Source organism: Balaenoptera physalus, assembly GCF_965194825.1.
Source record: "Balaenoptera physalus genome assembly, chromosome: 6".
Classification (NCBI taxonomy): Eukaryota; Metazoa; Chordata; class Mammalia; order Artiodactyla; family Balaenopteridae; genus Balaenoptera; species Balaenoptera physalus.
In genome coordinates, this window is record NC_138885.1 from 13,644,698 (window position 1) to 13,664,512 (window position 19,815).

Below are 19,815 nucleotides of genomic sequence, written 5' to 3' on the forward strand. Positions count from 1 at the left end.
GTTTATGGTTTCCTTTGTTGTGTTAAAGCTTTTCAGTTTCATTAGGTCCCATCTGTTTATTTTTGTTTTTACTTCCATTTCTGTAGGAGGCGGGTCAAAAAGGATCTTGCTGTGATTTATGTCATAGAGTGTTCTGCCTATGTTTCCTTCTAAGAGTTTTATAGTGTCTGGCCTTACATTTAGGGAAGACAGGGCTTTTGATGTCTGAGGTTTTACCAATACACAGAAACATCTCCCATCCTTGCTTTATTTTCACAAGCTGCATTAGAGGTGGATAATTCTTCTCTAAATCAGGTGCCACAGCTTTGGCTCAGAATGGCTTTGGACTATTTTTTAAATAACTAAACCCACCTCAGTAGGAGGGAGCTGGGGATGTCCAAAGGAACCTGTCTGTGGATCTGCTGGTAGTGGCTGGCTGGGAGTGGGAGCTGAGTGCACCAAGGTTACCGCCAAGTGCTGGGTGTCAGGGATCTGGATTTAAATGAACTTTGCAAGGGCCAGACTTTCTTTGGGTAGAAGAAAGGGGCTAAGGCTAGTAGATTCTTGTTTTGGGGGCTTTGGGCTTTTCAAAGAGTCATTCAAAGAGTTGGTGGGCTGCTCTTCTGGAGCCTATTTGATGGCTTGGAGTCCTCAGGCTAGGTGTGTGAAAGACCTTCCAGAAGCGAGATTTATTCCATTCTGAAGAGGTAACTCAGCAGGGCTTTCAGAAAGTTCTTCTCTCCTGGGGCTTATGGGACTGAGGTTCTCCTTGACTGGGGGGTTTAAGTCTAGTCCTGCTTGCGGGCAGGGGGTGGATTAGGTGACCCCCGAAGGACCTTGCTGGCTTCGGGATTCCGGGTGCCTTTGTGGCCATGTAGAGGTGCCTGTGTGCGCCGGTGAGTGTGCCGTGGGTGAGGGCGCGTGAGTGTGGCCGCCAGTGGGTGTGCCCGAGGAGCTGGGCCCAGGCTGCGCCCACTTGTGGCTCCCAGGCGCCGCCAGGAGGAACCGCACCCTCGCCGTCTCTGCCGAGGGAGCCGCCGGAGAGGAGGAGGACCGAAGACTGATGACACGAGGGCGCCGTCTCCCAAGTGATGGCAGCGCGCGCTGCTTGCTCGCCGCCTCCGCAGCTCAGCCCCGGACTCCTTACGTCAGGGTAGCTGGGTCCCCCCTCCGCGCGAGAGCCAGCGAGCAGCTGGAGAGCAGAGCAGAGCAGAGCGCGCCGCGGAGCCCGAGCGCCCTCCCTGCGCGCGGATCCCCGCCGAGCCCAGGCGAGCCGGGCAGGAGGCAGCGCGGCCGAGCCCTCGCGGGACGCCGCCTTCGCACCCGGCTCTCCCCGGCCGCAGCCGCCGGGACCCGTGGGGCGCCGGGCTCGTCCCGTGAGCCCCCGGCCATGCGCGCCGGGCTCCACGGTTCTCCAGAGCAGCCACAGCGCGGTGTACACCCGCGCCTGGGCCAGGGCGCCTCTTGCTGAAGTAGTTGGGCGCCCAGAGCAGGGGGTCGCCACGTCGGGGGCGCGGCCGGGACCCGCGGAGTCCGCCCCCGAGCGCGGGGAGCGGGGCCGCCCGAGCCGCCCGACCATTCCCTCCCCGGGCGGCAAGGAGGAGCTGGTGGCGGTCGCCTCCCGGCTGTGGCAGCGGCGGCGGCGCGCCTGCCTGGCGGCCGTCGGCGTGCTCCTGGCCATGGCGCTGGGGCTGCTTATCGCCGTGCCGTTGCTGCTGCAGGCGGCGCCCCCCGGGGCGGCGCACTACGAGATGATGGGCACCTGCCGCATGATCTGCGACCCGTACAGCGCGGCACCAGGCGGGGGCCCCGCGGGCGCCAAGGCTCCTCCGCCCGGACCCAGCACTACCGCCCTGGAAGTCATGCAGGACCTGAGCGTCAATCCTCCGCCCCCTTTCATCCAGGGACCCAAGGGCGACCCGGGGCGACCCGGCAAGCCGGGGCCGCGGGGCCCCCCGGGAGAGCCGGGCCCACCTGGACCCAGGGGTCCCCCGGGGGAGAAGGGCGACTCAGGGCGGCCCGGGCTGCCTGGGCTGCAGCTGACGGCGGGCGCGGCCGGCGGTGTCGGGGTGGTGGGTGGCGGAACCGGGGGCGGCGGCGACTCTGAGGGCGAAGTGACCGGCGCGCTGAGCGCCGCCTTCAGCGGTCCCAAGATCGCCTTCTATGTGGGTCTGAAGAGCCCCCACGAGGGCTACGAGGTGCTCAGATTCGACGACGTGGTCACCAATCTCGGCAATCACTACGACCCCACTACTGGCAAGTTCAGCTGCCAGGTGCGGGGCATCTACTTCTTCACCTACCACATCCTCATGCGCGGCGGCGACGGCACTAGCATGTGGGCGGACCTCTGCAAGAACGGGCAGGTCAGTGACCCCCCTACTCCCACCTCCTCGCCCGCAGATCCCCGCGGACCCTCGTTCCCACCCTGAGCCCCGAACCGCCTGGGAACCCAGCCTCCCTTCTCCCCACTCGCCGGCGCCCGAGCTCGCCCCGGCAGGGAGCGCACGATAACATCTCGTTTCCCGGTGCGCCCTGGTCCCATAGCTCCCGAGGTTGCGTTCCCGGAGCTCCGAGACCAAATTGCACTCTCCCGGCTATTTGCATACCCGCCTGAAGCCCCGTGGGATTCTCGGAAACCTCACTCTTCTTTAGCTCTCTGTGCGCCCCATTCTCCCCTGTGCCCTCCTGTCTCCTTTCTTCTCGGCCCCGGCCCCTGCTTCCCGCCCGTCCCCGCTGGGTCAGTGCCCACGAAGCCCTCTCTCTCTCTCCCTCCCGGACTTGGGAACTGCGGAGCATAGGGGACCGGGAAGGAGTTGGCTAAGTTGGAGAGAGAGCGTGGAGCCTGGGTGGGAGCGTGGACCCTGGAGCTGCAGGCGGAAGGCCGGCCAGGGGGCGCGCCACGTGGGGGACAGGCGAGGGCCCAAGCAGAGGTGCCCGGGCCCACCCGCTGTGGCCGCTCGCCCCCAGGTCCGGGCCAGCGCCATCGCACAGGACGCCGACCAGAACTACGACTACGCCAGTAACAGCGTGGTGCTGCACCTCGATTCAGGGGACGAGGTGTACGTGAAGCTGGACGGAGGGAAGGCTCACGGAGGCAACAACAACAAGTACAGCACGTTCTCGGGCTTTCTTCTGTACCCGGATTAGAGGCGCCGGGAGCGCGAGGTGGGGTGGCTTCCGGCCGCCCTGTGCCGCTGGGAACGCTCTGATCCCTGGCGAGGACCACTCCCGCTTCCTGACGCTTCCTGACATCGTTGGAAAAGACACATGCCTGCTGTCCTTCCCGCCCCGCTTCCGACCTCAGTGCGTCTGCGACTCGCCACGCTCTGCACTGTGCTCCTGGTCCCTCTCCCCAACCCAGGGCGGGAGAGGGGGACGCCAGAGTGGAGAAATGAGCGTGAATCTGAACCCCAGTGAGGCGGCAGCACAGACTTTGCAAGCCTGATCGGACTGGACAGGCCCGGAGGGACGCCTGCCCTCTTCCAGCCCCCCTCCTCCTCGGAGTGCCCTGAGACTGAGGGCTCCCAGCCCGGGCCACCCGAGGTAGGCCAAAGTGAGCACGAGCTCCCTGGGGCGTCCTTCTCTGTGACCTGAAATACTCGTGCAAATGTCCCTGTCTATACGCCAAAATCCCACCCTCAGCAGAATCCCGGCAAACGGAAACTCCATCCTGCCTCAGACCCACCGCAATGCATTAAATTATGTTTTTAGACTATGGTTTCCAATGTCTCTATCAGCGTGGCCCCAGGACCAGGCCTCCAGATGTTCACCTTGGCATAAAGACCTAAACTAGGCCCTGAATAGCTCCATCTATACCCTGGCTGCCAGCCACTGCCTTGTCCCTGCCCCCTGGGATGGGTGGAAAGATGTGGGGAGATGGGAGGGCAGCATCTCACCCTTTGTGGGGGTTCTCCCCTGGGCTGGGCTGCTGCCTTGAATTGGAGGGGCCCAGAGGAGGGGGGGAGGGAGATTTTGAGGGTGACAGGAGAGGGAGGGTTGGATCTTCAGGCCCCCAGCCTTGTGGGAGGAGGTCAAAGGCCAGGAGCTTCTGGAGAAGGAAAGGGGAGAGGAGGCATTTCTGCAAAATGAGAGGCATGAATGAGGTATTGGCCATCTAGTGATGTCTGAGATCTCCTAAAAGGAAGTACAGAACTCCCTGAGGAAACACACCCACTCAGGCACGCAGTACACTCAGCACTACAGTTAATGTCCATTAACTTACACCAGCTGGGTCCATAAGTCTCCAAGGAACTGGTAAACTGAGGCAATTCTGTGGACTATGCGGCTTGCTGAATTCACCCAGAGCTGTGTGGTAACTGAGATAGACTCTACCCCTTGCAGTGGGACACCCCCTTTCGCGGGTCTTCCCGTGTGCACAGTGGTGTGGGACACCCGCCCTGAACCTGACCGTGTTTGTTTGGTCCCCCTCTTTCCTTCCCTTCGCCATTCCGCACACACACTCCACATGGTGTTGATTTTTTTCTTTTCACGTTTTTACTCTGTCTTTAGGTTGAGTTCCGATAAACAGTACGTTATCTACAAAATAACTAGTTAGCGAACTGTTAGTATTTACGGAGCTCATTTTGACCAGTTGTTTGAAGAGAAATGTGAATGTGTACACAGAGGCAACCCCAGAGTGCGCTACCTATGTAAAACTGGACACACACACACACACACACACACAACCCATGTGGGTATAATGTTGTGGTTGTCATCGCTAATCCATGTCACACACATGCACACACATACGTATTCATAGAGTCATGTCGATGTGGTGTGTGACACGTTCATGGCTACATGTCTGCCCCCAAATTGCATTGTGCTCAACTTTAATTCCTGGAGGATGCTGAAAACCGTGATTCCCATTTAAAGGACAGTTATACCCCCTGCCTCGAGTCCTGTGTCTGTCGCTCTTTCTTTTTATGCTCTTATTTTATTTGCTCTTATGTTATTTGTTTTATCGTCATTCACTTGAATATTAGCAATGATTGCATCTGCTTCGAATCCAGGGATAAAGTGCTCAAAGAGAGCGAGGGGAAAAACAACATCCATGTGCAAACCACCATCTCTCCAGTTTCAGACCCAAATGAGTCCCAATTCCCCACCCACCCCACCCCCAATGATTGTGGAGCCCAAACCCAGCTGAGCCCAGGAACTGGAGAGGGCAGAGCCAACCCCGTCTACCGTTGCATACGTATCAATTTCTGATGCCTTGTCGATTGTATCATCCAGAAATGCGATTAAAACCAAATATCTGAGACTCAAATGAAGTCTAATTGCTATGGATCTGCAATCCCCAGCGGGCCCCTAATCCTTTTTGACTTATTCCTCCCCTTCCTCCGATGAGATGGAGCTTAGACACAAAGCCCTCAGTTTAAATTTCAAAAATGAAAATTGACATGCAGCGGTGGCTTTCCTGGGAGCGGGAGGAATTTCTAAGGAGCCCAGCTTTATCCTCTGCATTAAGAAGCAATTTGTACTTCTAACAAAACCCCCATCACTCCCCTTTGGTGGAAGGGCAGTAGAAATGCCTTGCCTGGGTCCGGCTGTTCACAATACTTGGACAAATTTGAATCTGAGGTTCCTCCATCTGTATTCCCCGGGGCAACCGGGCTTCTTGCAATTCTAATGCCCAGCTTGCTGGGAGGTGCTGCCAGAGGTGTCAGCTACTAAGAGGATGAAAGATTGATGAGGCAGCGGGTGGGAGGCGCGGCCCATGGCAGGAGCTCGCCAGCGCAGGAGCAACTCTCCCTGTGTCGACACGTTCTCTGTGTACCAGGCAGGCCCCTCATGATCTACAATCCCATGATCTTCCTGGAGGACTCCCTGAGATGGGGCAGGTAGGGATGGGGAGACCTCTGCCACCTCTGTGTGCCATCAGTCTCGGGGTGCATGTGAAATGAAAGAAACTATTTGCTCCAGAAACTTATCCTTTTTTTTTTTTTTTAATTTTATTTATTTATTTATGGCTGTGTTGGGTCTTCGTTTCTGCGCGAGGGCTTTCTCTAGTTGCGACGAGCGGGGGCCACTCTTCATCGCGGTGCGCGGGCCTCTCACTATCGTGGCCTCTCCTGTTGCGGGGCACAGGCTCCAGACGCGCAGGCTCAGTAGTTGTGGCTCACAGGCCCAGCTGTTCCGCGGCATGTGGGATCTTCCCAGACCAAGGCTCGCACCCGCGTCCCCTGCATTGGCAGGCAGACTCTCAACCACTGCGCCACCAGGGAAGCCCCACTTATCCTTTTTGTCTCTAGTTAGGTTGAGAATTATTATCAATCAGTTGTGAAGTAACATTTTAAGTTCCTAATTACTTTTGGGCCCATTTTCTACCTGTGATTTTAGGTTGGGATGGATTATCATACTTGCATCTTCCCAGAAGTAGAGAAGGTATTATTCTGTCCATTTGGGAGGTGGAGAGATTAGGGCTCAGAGAGGCCTAGTGACTTGCCTGTGTTCACAAGGCTTATAAGAGACTGAGTGTGGACTTGAACTCAGACCTCCAGGCCCTGCCTCTGCCTGACTGCACAGATGGAGTGCATTCACCTCTCAGAGCTCCCAGGTGTTTGAGAGGAGGGCAAACGGGTGGGACACACTTCCCACTCCTTTCTCTGAATTAGGGAGTCTCAGCACCCTTCAAAGTGTCAGACGAGATGAACGACCTGCTTCTTTGACCCAGGCTTCCCCCAGAGATCACCCCAGACCCCTGAGGCATTTGGCTGAACTTCCTGGCTTGAGTTCAGTGTTGATGGCGGGACCCTTTGGTCACCAACTCCAAACGCTCCATGTTTACCTGTGTGTCTCCACCAGCAACCCCCCCCCCACCCTTCTCCTTAGGGGCCACTGACCACCTTCTCCTATAATAGCTCTCCCTTCTTCCTCTTGCTGGGGGGGCGGGTTTAGCTGAAGTGAGCATGGCTGTCCCTGATTGCAGAGAGGGTCCTTGTTTCATTCCCAGAGTCCACATCTGGGTGAGTAATTATTTTCAGGACTGCCTGTGAGCATGAGATACACACTTGGCCCTGGAAATTCGCACAGAAGTTATGCCGTCTGCTACGTGAACCTCCTATCTGTGTGACAGGTGGCTCTCTTGGGCACCCAAGACAAAACATCTAGGCTGCCCTCTGCATGGAGCTATGACGACACCATGGAGAGGTCATATGGTGGAGACCGCTTGCTTAAACTTCACTGACCATGCAGTCCTACTGGACAAACATTTTTTTGACCACTCATCCCCAATATACGTATTTGACTTATGAATAATTTATGTATACCATTGTCAATCCATACTTTCAAAATTCTATCTTTTTGTGTTTATATTCATCAAAGGATCTCCGCTTTCAAGTCCGTATCTATATTCCAGCCGGCTAACCAAGTTTGGACACAAGTCTCCTCTCATTGCAACAAAAAGAAACAAGGGCTAATCCAAGTGTTTCCCTCCAACTTGCCATTTTTCCGGAATCTTAGGCAAAAATATGTTCTTTTATGAGTCCCAGGTAAGTCTGTGCACTTTAGTTCTTTGAGTGCACAGTTTCAATCCATATTTTAAGTATTAGTAATGCTTGATTTTCTCTCTCCTTTTTAGATTAAAAGTAAATAGAACTAAAGTTTCAATATTTCCTTCTTATCTGATTTTGAAGACTGATGTTGGCATTGGAACCAGATCCTGGAATCAGGACGGGCCGGGCTGGGGACAAGGTCTCTCCCAGGGCCCTGCTGGACGTTGTGAAGGATGAAGCTGGCAAGTGGAAATGTGGAATTCTAGAAGCATGTTTTGGTCGCCTGTTATTGCCATACCCTCGTTTCCTTCAACCAATGAGGGTGTTACACAAAGGAGCACGGGTCCCAGCAGTAGTGGAAGTAAATGATAGGAGCAGTCATTTTTAAAAATAAATTCTGTCATAAGAATTTCAAAAATACTCAAAAGGAAACAGAATAATGCAACAACCCCCATGTGCCTGTCTTCTAGCTTTCACACTCACTGCACCATGGCCAGGGCCAACCAGGCAGAGCTACAGTTTTTACGGATTAAGCCCTCACAATGTGCCAAGAATTGGTGCTAGGGCACAATTGTTTCCTCACAACGCCCCCGTGAAGTAAGTACTGCTATTCTCCCACTTTACAGATGAGGAAACTGAGGCACAAGGAGGTGCAGTGACTTGCCCAAGATGGGGGGCAAGGGACTGGTGCTGAAGTCTGTCGGAGCCTGGAAACCAAATCTTTTGGGAATATAGGCAGGGCAGGGTGGTGAGGCCTCAAAGGCAAACCACAACAAAGGCACACTGATACAGATACAAGCAAGGCTCCCCATCAAGGACTCCAGAGGTGAAGCCACACCTCTTGTAGAGGCTCCTAAGTGTCTGCTCTCTCCCAATAGTGTAATCAGTTGATTTCCAGACTTCTCACTCTCTTCCTTCTTACTGTTCCATACACCGGTCATGCTGTTTCCTGTACTTGTAATCCTCTCCTCCGGGTTGGCTCCCACCCCTCCTTCAGGTACATCTCTCTTCCAGTAGCCTTCTAGCCCTCACCCTGGTGCCCCTTCCCCTAGGGACCACAGAACCCTGATCTTCCTTACCATGGTGCTTGCCACAAGGCTGTATTCCCGTGTTCAGTTGTCTGTCTTCCCCATGGACGGCGGGCTTCACAAGGCAGACCCAGCATCTGTGTGAGTCACCACTGAGACCCACATGCCCAACTCCAGCACTTAGAATGGTGCCTGGTAAACGGTAGGTACTCAGTAAACATTTGTGCAATGGATGGATGGACGGATGGATGGATGGATGTGGGAATCCTGGGGGATCCTGACAGGGTAGATTTTGGAAAGACCTCTAGTGTCTGACTTTACAGCAGGATCAGAGGGGGTCTTCCCAGCAAGCTGCATACTGCTCTTAACCAATGGGTCCCCAACCGCCTCCATCCCTGACCCTGAGTTGTTAAGGTTTGGGTGAGTGGTGAAGACTGCAAAAGAGCATTTATTGCAAGCTTCAAGGCTGCGGTTACATGTCTAGAAAGCAGGAGAACTGTCCAGTTGACATGAAATTATGACTACTGCCCACCGTGGCTTCTGGGCTGATTTGGGTCTCCTCCCCGCAGGGCCTCCAGGATGTCCCTCAACCTTCTGAGGGTGCTTGGGCAGTAGCCTCAGTTCCAGCGGGGCCCCTCAGTTGGTGCTTTTGCAGTCAGGATGCTTTTATTTTCTCCAAATGGAAAACATCTTTTGAAAAATTGTTGATGCAATCTGCACTTGCAAAAAATGTAAACAATATACAGAAATATGACAGAAAATAAAAATTCCCTCTCTCCTTATGCAGTCTCCTTCCCCAGAGGTAATTTCTGTTAACATCTTGCTTTGTATTCTTCCAGACTTTTCAAATGTACATATGTGTGGATTTTTTCGGGAAGAATTTAAAACTCTAAACACCGGCAGGTCCTGCACCTGCTCTTTCTCCTAATGATCGCCCTTGAACAATGCTAAGGGGCAGTTAGTACTGAGCCCTTTTCCCTTTCCGCCGAGGTGCAAGCCATTGACCATAGACGATGGACCTAGATAGGTTAAACAGAGGGAAGATTGGATCTTCCATCACTAGACCTGGAAGCTGTTTCTTACATCCCTGCTCTAGCGGAGGAACAGCCTCTGCTAACAAGATTGCTCTCCCATTTAGATACAGACTCTGCCCTTATGTGGGAAAATCCTGCCTTAGTTTCAAAGCAAGGTAAACAATGTCTTCCATCTAATTTTCAGATTATTCAAGTGTGTCCCCTCCTCCTGTTCTCACTATCTACCTCTTGGTATGTTACCTACACCCAGCAGCCCTTCCCCTGGGACTGAGTAAATGAAAGAAAGAAAGAGATCAACTCCCGCCAGCCAAGTTTTGCTCCTGCTGGTACAGGGAAGAGGAGGGGAATTCCTTCCAGTTGCCTACTCAGTTGTGTACCCAGGTCCCCAGCCTGAGGTTTGGAGAATGGCCCCCTTCTCTCCCCCCTTCCTCTCTTGCAGTTCCCGTGTCCAGTGCTGGGGGCTGCTGCTTCTCCCCGATGCACTGCACCTGGGGATGGGGGAAGGCGGCGGGGGAGGGCGGGACATTCTGCACTGATGCCTGGTGACTCCAGGCCAGCTGAAGAGACTGACACAGGCGCAAGGATGCCAGGCCACAGTGGGCATCTGACGTGTGCCCTGGAACCAGACTGAGCAGGGGGCAGCAGCTGAGTGCACCAAAATAGCTCAGCCCTTTCAAAGCAACCAGGTCATGACACAGAGTGGAAAGAGAAAAAAAAGTTGTAGAGTCTGTCATACAGAGTGAAGTAAGTCAGAAAGCAAAAAACAAATACCGTATGCTAACACATATATATGGAATCTAAAAAAAAAAATGCTTCTGATGAACCTAGGGCTAGGGCCAGGAATAAAGACGCAGATGTAGAGAATGGACTTGAGGACATGGGGAGCGGGAAGGGTAAGCTGGGACGAAGTGAGAGAGTGGCATGGACATATATACACTACCAAATGTAACATAGATAGCTAGTGGGAAGCAGCTGCATAGCACAGGGAGATCAGCTCGGTGCTTTGCGACCACCTAGAGGGGTGGGATAAGGAGGATGGGAGGGAGACGCGAGAGGGAGGGGAGATGGGGATATACGTATGCCTATAGCTGATTCACTTTGTTATACAGCAGAAACTAACACAACACTGTAAAGCAATTATACTCCAATAAAGATGTTAAAAAAAAAATTGACCTGAGCCCTTTATCTCTGTATTATCTTGCTTAATATCAACAAGGAAGGAAAGTGAGGCGCAGCAAGTTAAATAGCTCAAAAATTCTAACAACTCTGGGAGAGGGGCAAAATTGAGGCACAGAGAGGTCTGGTGATTTGCCCAAGATCACACAGCAAGGAAGTGCCCAAGTTCGAAGCTCAGGTCTGTCTGACTCAAAGGCCCTGCTTCTCGTAATCTAATGCCCTGTCTCTCATTCTGATGCTCGTCATATAACCTCTCTGAGCTATGGTTTCCTCTTCCATAAAATGCCACCTATTCCATAAGACTACTGGGAGGAGTGAATGAGTTAATGGATGTCAGCTATGTTAATGGGAAATACTCAATAAAAGTTGGTTATTATCAGCATTTAAATATTTGTTTTTAAAAAGTCACTTTTCCACCTATACCACCTGGAAACTTTTCTAAGCTACAGTTATTCAATGGAACTCAACAATCCTCTTTGAACTTGGATTCAAATCCACCTTTACCATAAACTGCCTCTGCAATACTTTGACAGATCTTTAACTTGCTGAGCCTCACGTTACCCATCTGTAAAATGGGGCCAGTGTGCCTACCACATGGGTGGTTGGGAGGATTTAATGAGATGATATAATACAGTATGGGGCACAGAGTAAGTGCTTCAGTCCTGGGGATGGTAGACGTTGTTGAAATATTTAATTATTAGGGGCTGCTCTGTTTTCTGCTGAGCTGACACATCTCAGGAAGCATCAAACCAAGGCTGCTTAGAATGAGAAACAGCAGGATTTCAGTGACAACGGCTGGCATTTACAAGCATGCCATTGGTGTAGGAGCCACCAAGGGCATTTCCCAACATATCTACAGTCCTTTCAGTGAGTCTGTGAGGTAAACATAATTGCACCCATTTCACAGATGAGGAGGTGACTGGCCATTTTCAACGGTTGTATGTCAGAGCCAGAATTCAGACTAGTGCCTTTCTCACTGTTCAAGCTTTGGCCTCCCAGAGAGGATGAGCCCCACGCCCTAAACCTAACCCTAACCCTAACCCAGGCCCTACCCGGTCCCTGTTCACTGGTGTGCATGCAACGGTCCTGTGCAGATCCTGGTGGGGCTCCGTTGTTGACTTCAGGCTAATAAGTCCCTGCACAATTGGGCCTGGAGCCGTGACTAAGTCTCAGGGCTCTGCTGCATGAATATGCAAACTCCCATTGACGGCCCAGCTCCATCACAGCCTGATTTCAAATTGATGGGCACATCCCGGTGGCTTAGGGCCTCTCGCCATGCATAGTAAGAACGCCCACTAATCCCCGCCAAAGCTCCTGGGGCTGAGTGGGAGGAGGCTGGGCAAGGCCCATGCAAAAGGGTACATTGAGGGCGCGCCGTCCAGGCCGTGGCCTCTTTCAAGGCCTGCCCTGCCTCTGTGAGATCCACATGGACCTCACAAGCCTTAGGAAGGCTGGTTTCTTCTTTCTTTCCCCAGCACCAGCATGCACGCCCGGGAGACCCAGCCCCTGCTTGAGGGTGCAGAGTCCGATGGGAGAAGTATGCTGGTCTCTGGACTTTGAAAACCAGCTTTGCCATGTGTTCCATTCACAATCTGCTTACTGGGTGTCCACCGTGCACCCAGCACTGCAGCAGGGGATCTGATCGCTACCCTCTTCCAGTCTGGCTGGTGACAGGAATAAAGACACAGACCTACTAGAGAATGGACTTGAGGGCACGGGGAGGGGGAAAGGTAAGCTGGGACGAAGTGAGAGAGTGGCATGTTCACATATACACTACCAAACGTAAAATAGATAGCTAGTGGGAAGCAGCCGCATAGCACAGGGAGATCAGCTCGGTGCTTTGTGACCACCTAGAGGGGTGGGATAGGGAGGGTGGGAGGGAGGGAGACACAAGAGGGAAGAGATATGGGAACATATGTATATGTATAACTGATTCACTTTGTTATAAAGCAGAAACTAACACACCATTGTAAAGCAATTATACTCCAATAAAGATGTTAAAAAAAAATTATCAGTGATAACAGCAATAGCGCTCCCTCCCGTTGTTGAGTACCTGCTGGGAGGCGCATGTGGCTCGTGTGACCTCATTTAAAAGTCTTTGCAGCCCTGCAAGATGGGTGTTTTTCTTTCTATCTCACAGCCGAGGGTGCTGAGACTTGAGATGTTAAGTGAACTGTGCTACAGCCCTGCATCTAAGAAGTGGTGGATTCCGAGGTCAAGCCCGGATCTGTCTGGCCATCCTCCCCTTCCCCCTTCACCCTGCTCCACACAACAGAGGTGCTGCAGGGTGTGGTGAGACCAGGCACACATGGGGAAAGCTGTCCAGATGGCTGTTCTGGGCATGGGGCTCTCCACCTAAAACTGAGAGGGCCTGGGAAGGGCTGGAACCATCAGGAGGGCTTCCCAGAGGTGGTGACCTCTGAGTCAGAGTTTGCCCTGTAAGTTTTAGGCCTCATCCTCATGGGGCTTGCAATGAGACTGCGCAGGAAAGACTCACACACTGAAAATTTGCTGGTTATTTATTCATTCTCCAAAGAGTTATTGATTGCTACCCTATCTATATGGAGCTCCATGCTGGGTCTGGGATTCAAGATGTCCTGAGATGCGTCCCAGTCCCACAGGAACTCTCAGTGGAGGGGAGGAGCCACAGCAGGGTTCGGGGCTGGAAACTTGTCACCTGCAGCAGGACGGAGGCTGCACCAAGGACGGAGTCCCTGAGCCTTGGGTGGAGGCAGGAGAGGAGCACCGCAGAGGCATGGAAGCTTCCCTCTCCTGGAAAGCCGCATCTAGGTGGGGATCGGCGGGAGTTGAGGTGCCATTCTTGTGGGAAGGGACCAGCATAGGCAAAGGCGTGGGGTGGGGCTTGCCTCTGGGAGGGGGGTCTCCTGGAGCCTCCGTGTGCTTGTGTGTGTGTGTGTGTGTGTGTGTGTGTGTGGTGTGTACGTAGGTTTACTGTGGCCGGGACATTTGTATGTAGGATGTGGTGTGCCTGTAGGTGGGTGCTTGAACATATCAGGGGTGACTGTGTCGGTTTTGGTGCTGTCTGTGGCCCAGAAGACCCCATTACTTAGGCCTTCCTTACCCCACACTGGAAAGGTGGAATGATTTTACACCATTAGTTCACCCCCTTTGCCCTCAACACACTCAGTACACGTGGTGGCTGACTGTCCTTGAAATGTGTTTGGAGTTTGTTTGGGGGCGGGTCAGGGGTGGGCTGGGGTCCTGGGCTCAGGGCTAGACGAGGGGGAAGTGCGGAGCTGGAGGTTAGGAGGGTCCTGGAGTTGCCGAAAGGACCCAAATCAAGATGCCTTGGAAACACAGATGCAGATGCCTGACATGTAGCAGCAGCAACTTAACATTTTGATTGATTTGATTGATACTTTCTAAAGCACATTGGCAGCTATTTGCTCTCTAATTTGTAGTGATGCTCGAGCCCCACAGTCTCCAGCAAGTTGAGATTACAGAGAGCTCCTTCCCATTTGATTTCTGTATGACTTTCATCACTGAGTGGGTCAGCGATTACACATCCAATTACCTGTCGGGGAGACTTAGGCTAAGATAAGTGAGGTGATTGGTCCAAGGCCACATAGCTGGTTAACTGTCCTGCTGGGAATGGCCTCCCGGTCAGATTCTCAGGGTTTTTGTTGGCTCAAAGTGTGGGGTGTGGATATGTAAACATGAGGGGGCTGGGAGAAAGCGGATAGATTCCTACCCTTATTCTAGGCTACATGGAGCAGACCACTCTCCTGCATGTAACCTGGCCCTCTAATAACTCCTGTATATATCAACTAAAGCCTCTATCCATCCACCCTCCATCCACCCTCCATCCACCATCCATCCATCCACCATCCATCCATCCATCCATCCACCATCCATCCACCATCCATCCACACATCCATCCATCCATCCATCCACACATCCATCCATCCATCCACCATCCATCCATCCACACATCCATCCATCCACACATCCATCCATCCATCCACCATCCATCCATCCACCATCCATCCATCATCCATCCATCCATCCACACATCCATCCGTCCACCTACCCATCCATTGTCCATGAATTCAATGCATACCTGCATACCAGGCGCCGTGTAGGTGCTGGGAAGACAGTCTTCACACAAAGAACTCCCAGTTCGGTGACAGAGCTTCCAGAAACCCCCATCTTCCCCTTCCTCACTTTCTCCAAACAGCTCCTTACTGACAGAAATGGGGGTAGGGCTCTCACCTATCAGTGAGTTCGTCCAGCAAGGAGCATGACAGTCTACTCCTAAGTGACTGGCGTTTGAGAACAAGACGCTCCCCACTGGTGAGGCTGAAACTGTGAGGCCACACTCAAGACCTGCCTTATAAATATGTGAGGTAGCCGGGGATCTGGCCCCTCTCCTGAGGCAAAGCCCACGGCGCTTCCTGCCCCCTCTGCAGGACCGTGACAGTCTGGGGCACTGCACAATCCTTGCGTTGAGTTTGGTTGCGCCGTGTGCCCTGTGTGGGGTTTGTCTGAGCCCTTCCTCGGCCCATGGCCACAGGCTGCACCCTCCACTCGGCTGGCCACCTTTGCTGGGGTGTGCAGAGGGTACCCTGCACACATGTCCCTGTATCCGGAGGGCCCTTCACAACTCCTACACTGTCGTCTGTGTTCGGAGGTCTGGCTGCAGAGGGAGAAACTTAGGCTTGTGTCTTACATCCACTAAGTTAGTAATTGGAGGGGAGGACTTCTTGTGGAAGTAAAGCAGGAGCAAGGCCACCACCTAGCCTGGTGCACATGTGGCTGCGGGACAGGGGGAGGTGCTTTCACCATGGAGCTCTGGGACCTGAAGCCCATGAGAGCTTGTCTCTAAGATGTGTGTTCTGGGGAGCTGGCCAACTAGCCCTCACTGCCCACTGCCAGCTGCCCCCTTTCACATTGCTGGACTGACGGGGCTGCCAAGTTAGGGATCCCGTGGCCCCAGCCCTCAAACAGCAAGTAATTGTTTTCTCTGTGTGAGCTGACAATGACCCAGTGTTTGCGGGCAGCTGCTTAGGGGCCAGGGGCCCAGCCAGTGTTTTCCTAATTAACTCCCCATGACTCCCATCCCAGGAGGATGAGGCAGACGAAGTTTGGACACCATCAAATGGCAGACATTACCCTCAGCTCCTTGCTTGGTAAACCTCCCATGACGCCCGGCACCTACAGGGTACCCTCCAAGTCCCAGAGCTAGTGGACTGGGGAATGGTGATCCGGCCCTACTGCCTCCCCGCCTACCTCTCTCCCTCCATCTCACTCCCCAGCCAAATGCAGCTTCTTGCTTCCCCACAGGGAGGTTTTAAGCAGGGCCAGGACTAGGGTGAGGCACAAAACTTAAGGGGGTGCCAAAACTCCTCAGTCATCAAGACGGATAATTTTAATGCTACATTTAAAACATCAAAATCAACGCAATCCATCATAAACAAAATATCAACATTTTAAATAAAGATGCCATCAGTTCAGTAAATTGAGCATATCTTTCTCCTTCGGGGTGGATTCCTGATTCTCATTTTATCCCAGATAAGCACCAGGTTGTGGGAGGGGAGGGAAAGAAGAGGGAAAAAAGAGTGCCGAGAATGCAGCGAAGGAATTAGTGACCGCATTTATTTTAGTACAAGTAACTCTCCTGTTACTAACTATCTATTGTTTATTGAGCACTTAGCACCAGGTACCACGTTGTACGCTTTACATTTATGATCTCATTTTTTCCCTCCGAGGTAGGTGTGATTACGCTCACTTCATGGACTTGGAATCTGAGGAACAGAAAGGTCATGTAGCTTGCCCAGAGTCACACAGCTGGGTGGGGTGGAGCTGGCACTGGAATCCAGGTCGGACTTCAAGACCTGTCCTCCTCCAAGGTATCACATGGCCCACCTGAGGTATGCTTGTGTCTTTGCCTTTTTCCCTGTCCCAAAAGTGACGACTGTAGCAATAAGTAAAATTTCCTAGGCTCTTGCTGTGTGCCAAGCACTCTTCTAAGCATTTTAAACATGTTATCTCATTAAGTCCTCCCAACAACCCAATAATGAGGTGGTATTATCCCCAGTTTATATATGAGGAAACTGAGGCACAGAAAGGGTAAGTAACTCTCCCAATGTCCCAGAGATCAAAAGTGGCAGAACCACCACAAGCTAGGACCAGAGCCTGAGCTTTGCCATCTCAGGGGTGGTTGGGATGTTCTAGGTGCTGAGCTGAACCACGTGCCAGAGGTGGGGAAGATGTCACCAATCCCACCAGCCCTGGCCCAGGCCTGGAGCCCCAGGCTTCCCAGGCTGGTACATTTCCCACCCATTCTCAGACCGGTGCCTTGCAGGGTGGCCCCTTCCATGGTCGCTGCCATGCTCAGCAGAAGCCGTCATCTTCGTGGAAACCTGCCGGGGGGACAACGAAGGCATTCAGGGGTTGTTATTTATTTATTTCTCAATAAAGACACTTCATGAATAGATGGATATTTATTCACCTAATTCACTTTTGCAAATGCAGTGTCCTTCAAAGGATGATTTGTTTGCCGATCGGGGCTGAGGCGGGAGGTTAAAAATAGCTCCAGGCAGTACCGTATTTCTCAGTAAATCAGTGTTGATAATTTAATAATAAAATTAGTCTTACATCAGGTACCAGATATTGCTCCTCTGACATGCAAATCGAGTTCAGCTTCCTTCCCAGTGTGGGCTGTTTGTGAGGCTACAAATTCACCAGCCTCTGTTTTGGGGGCACTAAATTTAGAGCCTTTCTTACGTGGGTCAGTACGAAATTGCCTAAAATGCCTGTCTCACTAATGTGGTCATTTGTAATATTCACCAAGTTGAGAATGTAGACAGCTGGCCTTCCTTTCACTTCAGAGCTGCCACATACAATAGGATGGAAAAGACGACCAGGTACACACTTGTCCAATTTGGGAAGATCACCACAAATTGCTTTGAGTTTCGGGGCCAAGGGGCTGTCTGCCCCAAAGTACATTTCATTTCCTCTCAGTAAAAGTTTCACGGCCACCTACTATGCACCAGGTCCTGTAGCAGGTGCTGGGTTAACAGAGATAACCTAGGTGCTCTCCTTCAGAAGCTCATTCATGGGCTGGTGGAGGGAGAGCATGGACACATCAAGGGGCATCATGGTATAAGGACAACGGGAGAAGCATATATAAAATCTAGGGGCGCATAGCAGAAGGGAGGGCTGACATCATCTGTGAAGGAAAGAGCACATGATCCAGGAAGGCTTGCCCTCAAAAGAGACATTTACATTGGGTTTGCAGGATGAATAGGAGTTCTCCAGGCAGTTGGGTAGGAATTGGCGGCCCTTGAGAGGACAATCCAGGCAAAGGAAATGGTACAAAGGTGTGGATGCATGAGACTGGGTACTGCCTAGAACAATTAAAATTGGTTCATTGTAGCCAAAGACTAGCCAGAAGGAGGCTCGACAGTTTAGCAGGGCCCATATGGCCTTGTGTGACATGAGAGACAGACGAGATGTTTGTCTGAGGGCCTGGGGAACCAGGGGAGGGTTGGAAGCGGGGAGACGTGGGGTCAGATGTCCATGTTGAAAGACACAGTGTAGAGGGAGGGTGGATGGAGGAGGGCGAGATGGTTCCCTTTCCCCCTAAGGAATGAGTACTCCACAGGGCAAATGGCGTACTCTCTGTATGATGCAGGACACAGGGGCTGAGGAACAGACAGGAACTGAAGAACACTGAGGGCGAGAAGAGAAGAGGAAGAGCTGCCCCAGCAGGAGCTGAGGGGCAAGCGAGAGCTTCTGCCCTGGGAACCTCACGGCCCACCCGCCCTCAAGTATTCAAGAAGTCCCTCTACTTGTCTGACATGCGAAATGTACAAGCCATTCCCATGTGGACCATGGAATTTGATCCAGACCATAACCCTCTGAGATTGGCAGGGTAGGCCCCATGCTTCCCACTTTACAGATGAGAAAACTGAGGCTCAGAGAAGTGAAATGACCTGCCTAAGGCAGAAATGGGACTCCTGATCAAGTCCTCTTAATTCCTAGTCTGGGCTTTTGGGGGGCATAATTCTCATTTCAATGACTTGGGCACCGATGATGATTCTCTTTCTGTAGGTGGGGGATGGAGACAGAGGGTTAGAGTGCCTTGCGCAGGATCCTGTAGGTGGGCTTCCCTGGTGGTGCAGTGGTTGAGAATCTGCCTGCCAACGCAGGGGACACGGGTTCGAGCCCTGGTCTGGGAAGATCCCACATGCCGCAGAGCAACTAGGCCCGTGAGCCACAACTACTGAGCCTGCGCCCTAGAGCCCGCGAGCCACAATTACTGAGCCTGCGCGTCTGGAGCCTGTACTCCGCAACAAGAGAGGCCGTGACAGTGAGAGGCCCGTGCACCGCGATGAAGAGTGGCCCCCACTTGCCACAACTAGAGAAAGCCCTCGCACAGAAACGAAGACCCAACGCAGCCAAAAATAAATTTAAAAAAAAATAAAAAAGTCATGTAGGTGACCCGAGGCCCAAATTTAGATTCTGTTCTCCTGAGCTTCATTCATTCATTCCGTTATCATTGTCATCCCCATCTGTGGTCCCCTGTCCTCATTTACTGCTCCGGGGATCACCGGCCTCCCTGACATTTTGTAGTTCGCCAAGCATTCTCCTGTTTGTGACCTTTGCTTTTGCTGGCCCTCTGTCTGGACTGTCTTTTCCCCGGGTATTATCACAGCTCCCTCCCTTACTTTGTTGCGGTCTCCACTGAAATGTCACCTCTTTAGAGAGCCCTTCCCTGACCTCCCCACCTACCAGAGCACATCCCACGGCTCTGCCCACTCTCTGGCTTTAGTTTTCTTTATAGCACTTGCTCCTTCACTGCTGTTTCTTCACTTGTTTATGGCCGCCTCCCTCACTAAAAAGTAAGTTCCAGGAGGGCAGAGACTTTGTGTGCTTCTGCTTTTCATTTCCTGTCTCGTGGCAAGGAGGTGCTTGATAAATGTTTGCTGTGTGCCCCCAACGCAAGGCACTGTCCTTGGATCCAAGGTGAGCCCTGCCCGTGGGAGCTAGTGCACAATGTGCCGGAAGACAGGTTTTCAGGTCCTCACCACGAGCCAGTGTGACAAAGGCTGTGTCGACATGTGCTTCCCTCATATATCA

The 19,815-nt window shown here is 52.6% G+C and overlaps 1 protein-coding gene across 1 annotated transcript; it reads left to right on the top strand.

The window, feature by feature from the left end:
• The first annotated feature begins 1,024 nt into the window (after positions 1–1,024).
• C1QL2 (complement C1q like 2) lies at positions 1,025–3,694 on the top strand. The gene is made up of 2 exons (XM_082466323.1): positions 1,025–2,342; positions 2,947–3,694. The coding sequence occupies exons 1-2, from the start codon at positions 1,659–1,661 to the stop codon at positions 3,124–3,126; spliced, it is 864 nt and encodes a 287-aa protein (XP_082322449.1). The 5' UTR covers positions 1,025–1,658; the 3' UTR covers positions 3,127–3,694.
• The last annotated feature ends 16,121 nt before the right edge of the window (positions 3,695–19,815 follow it).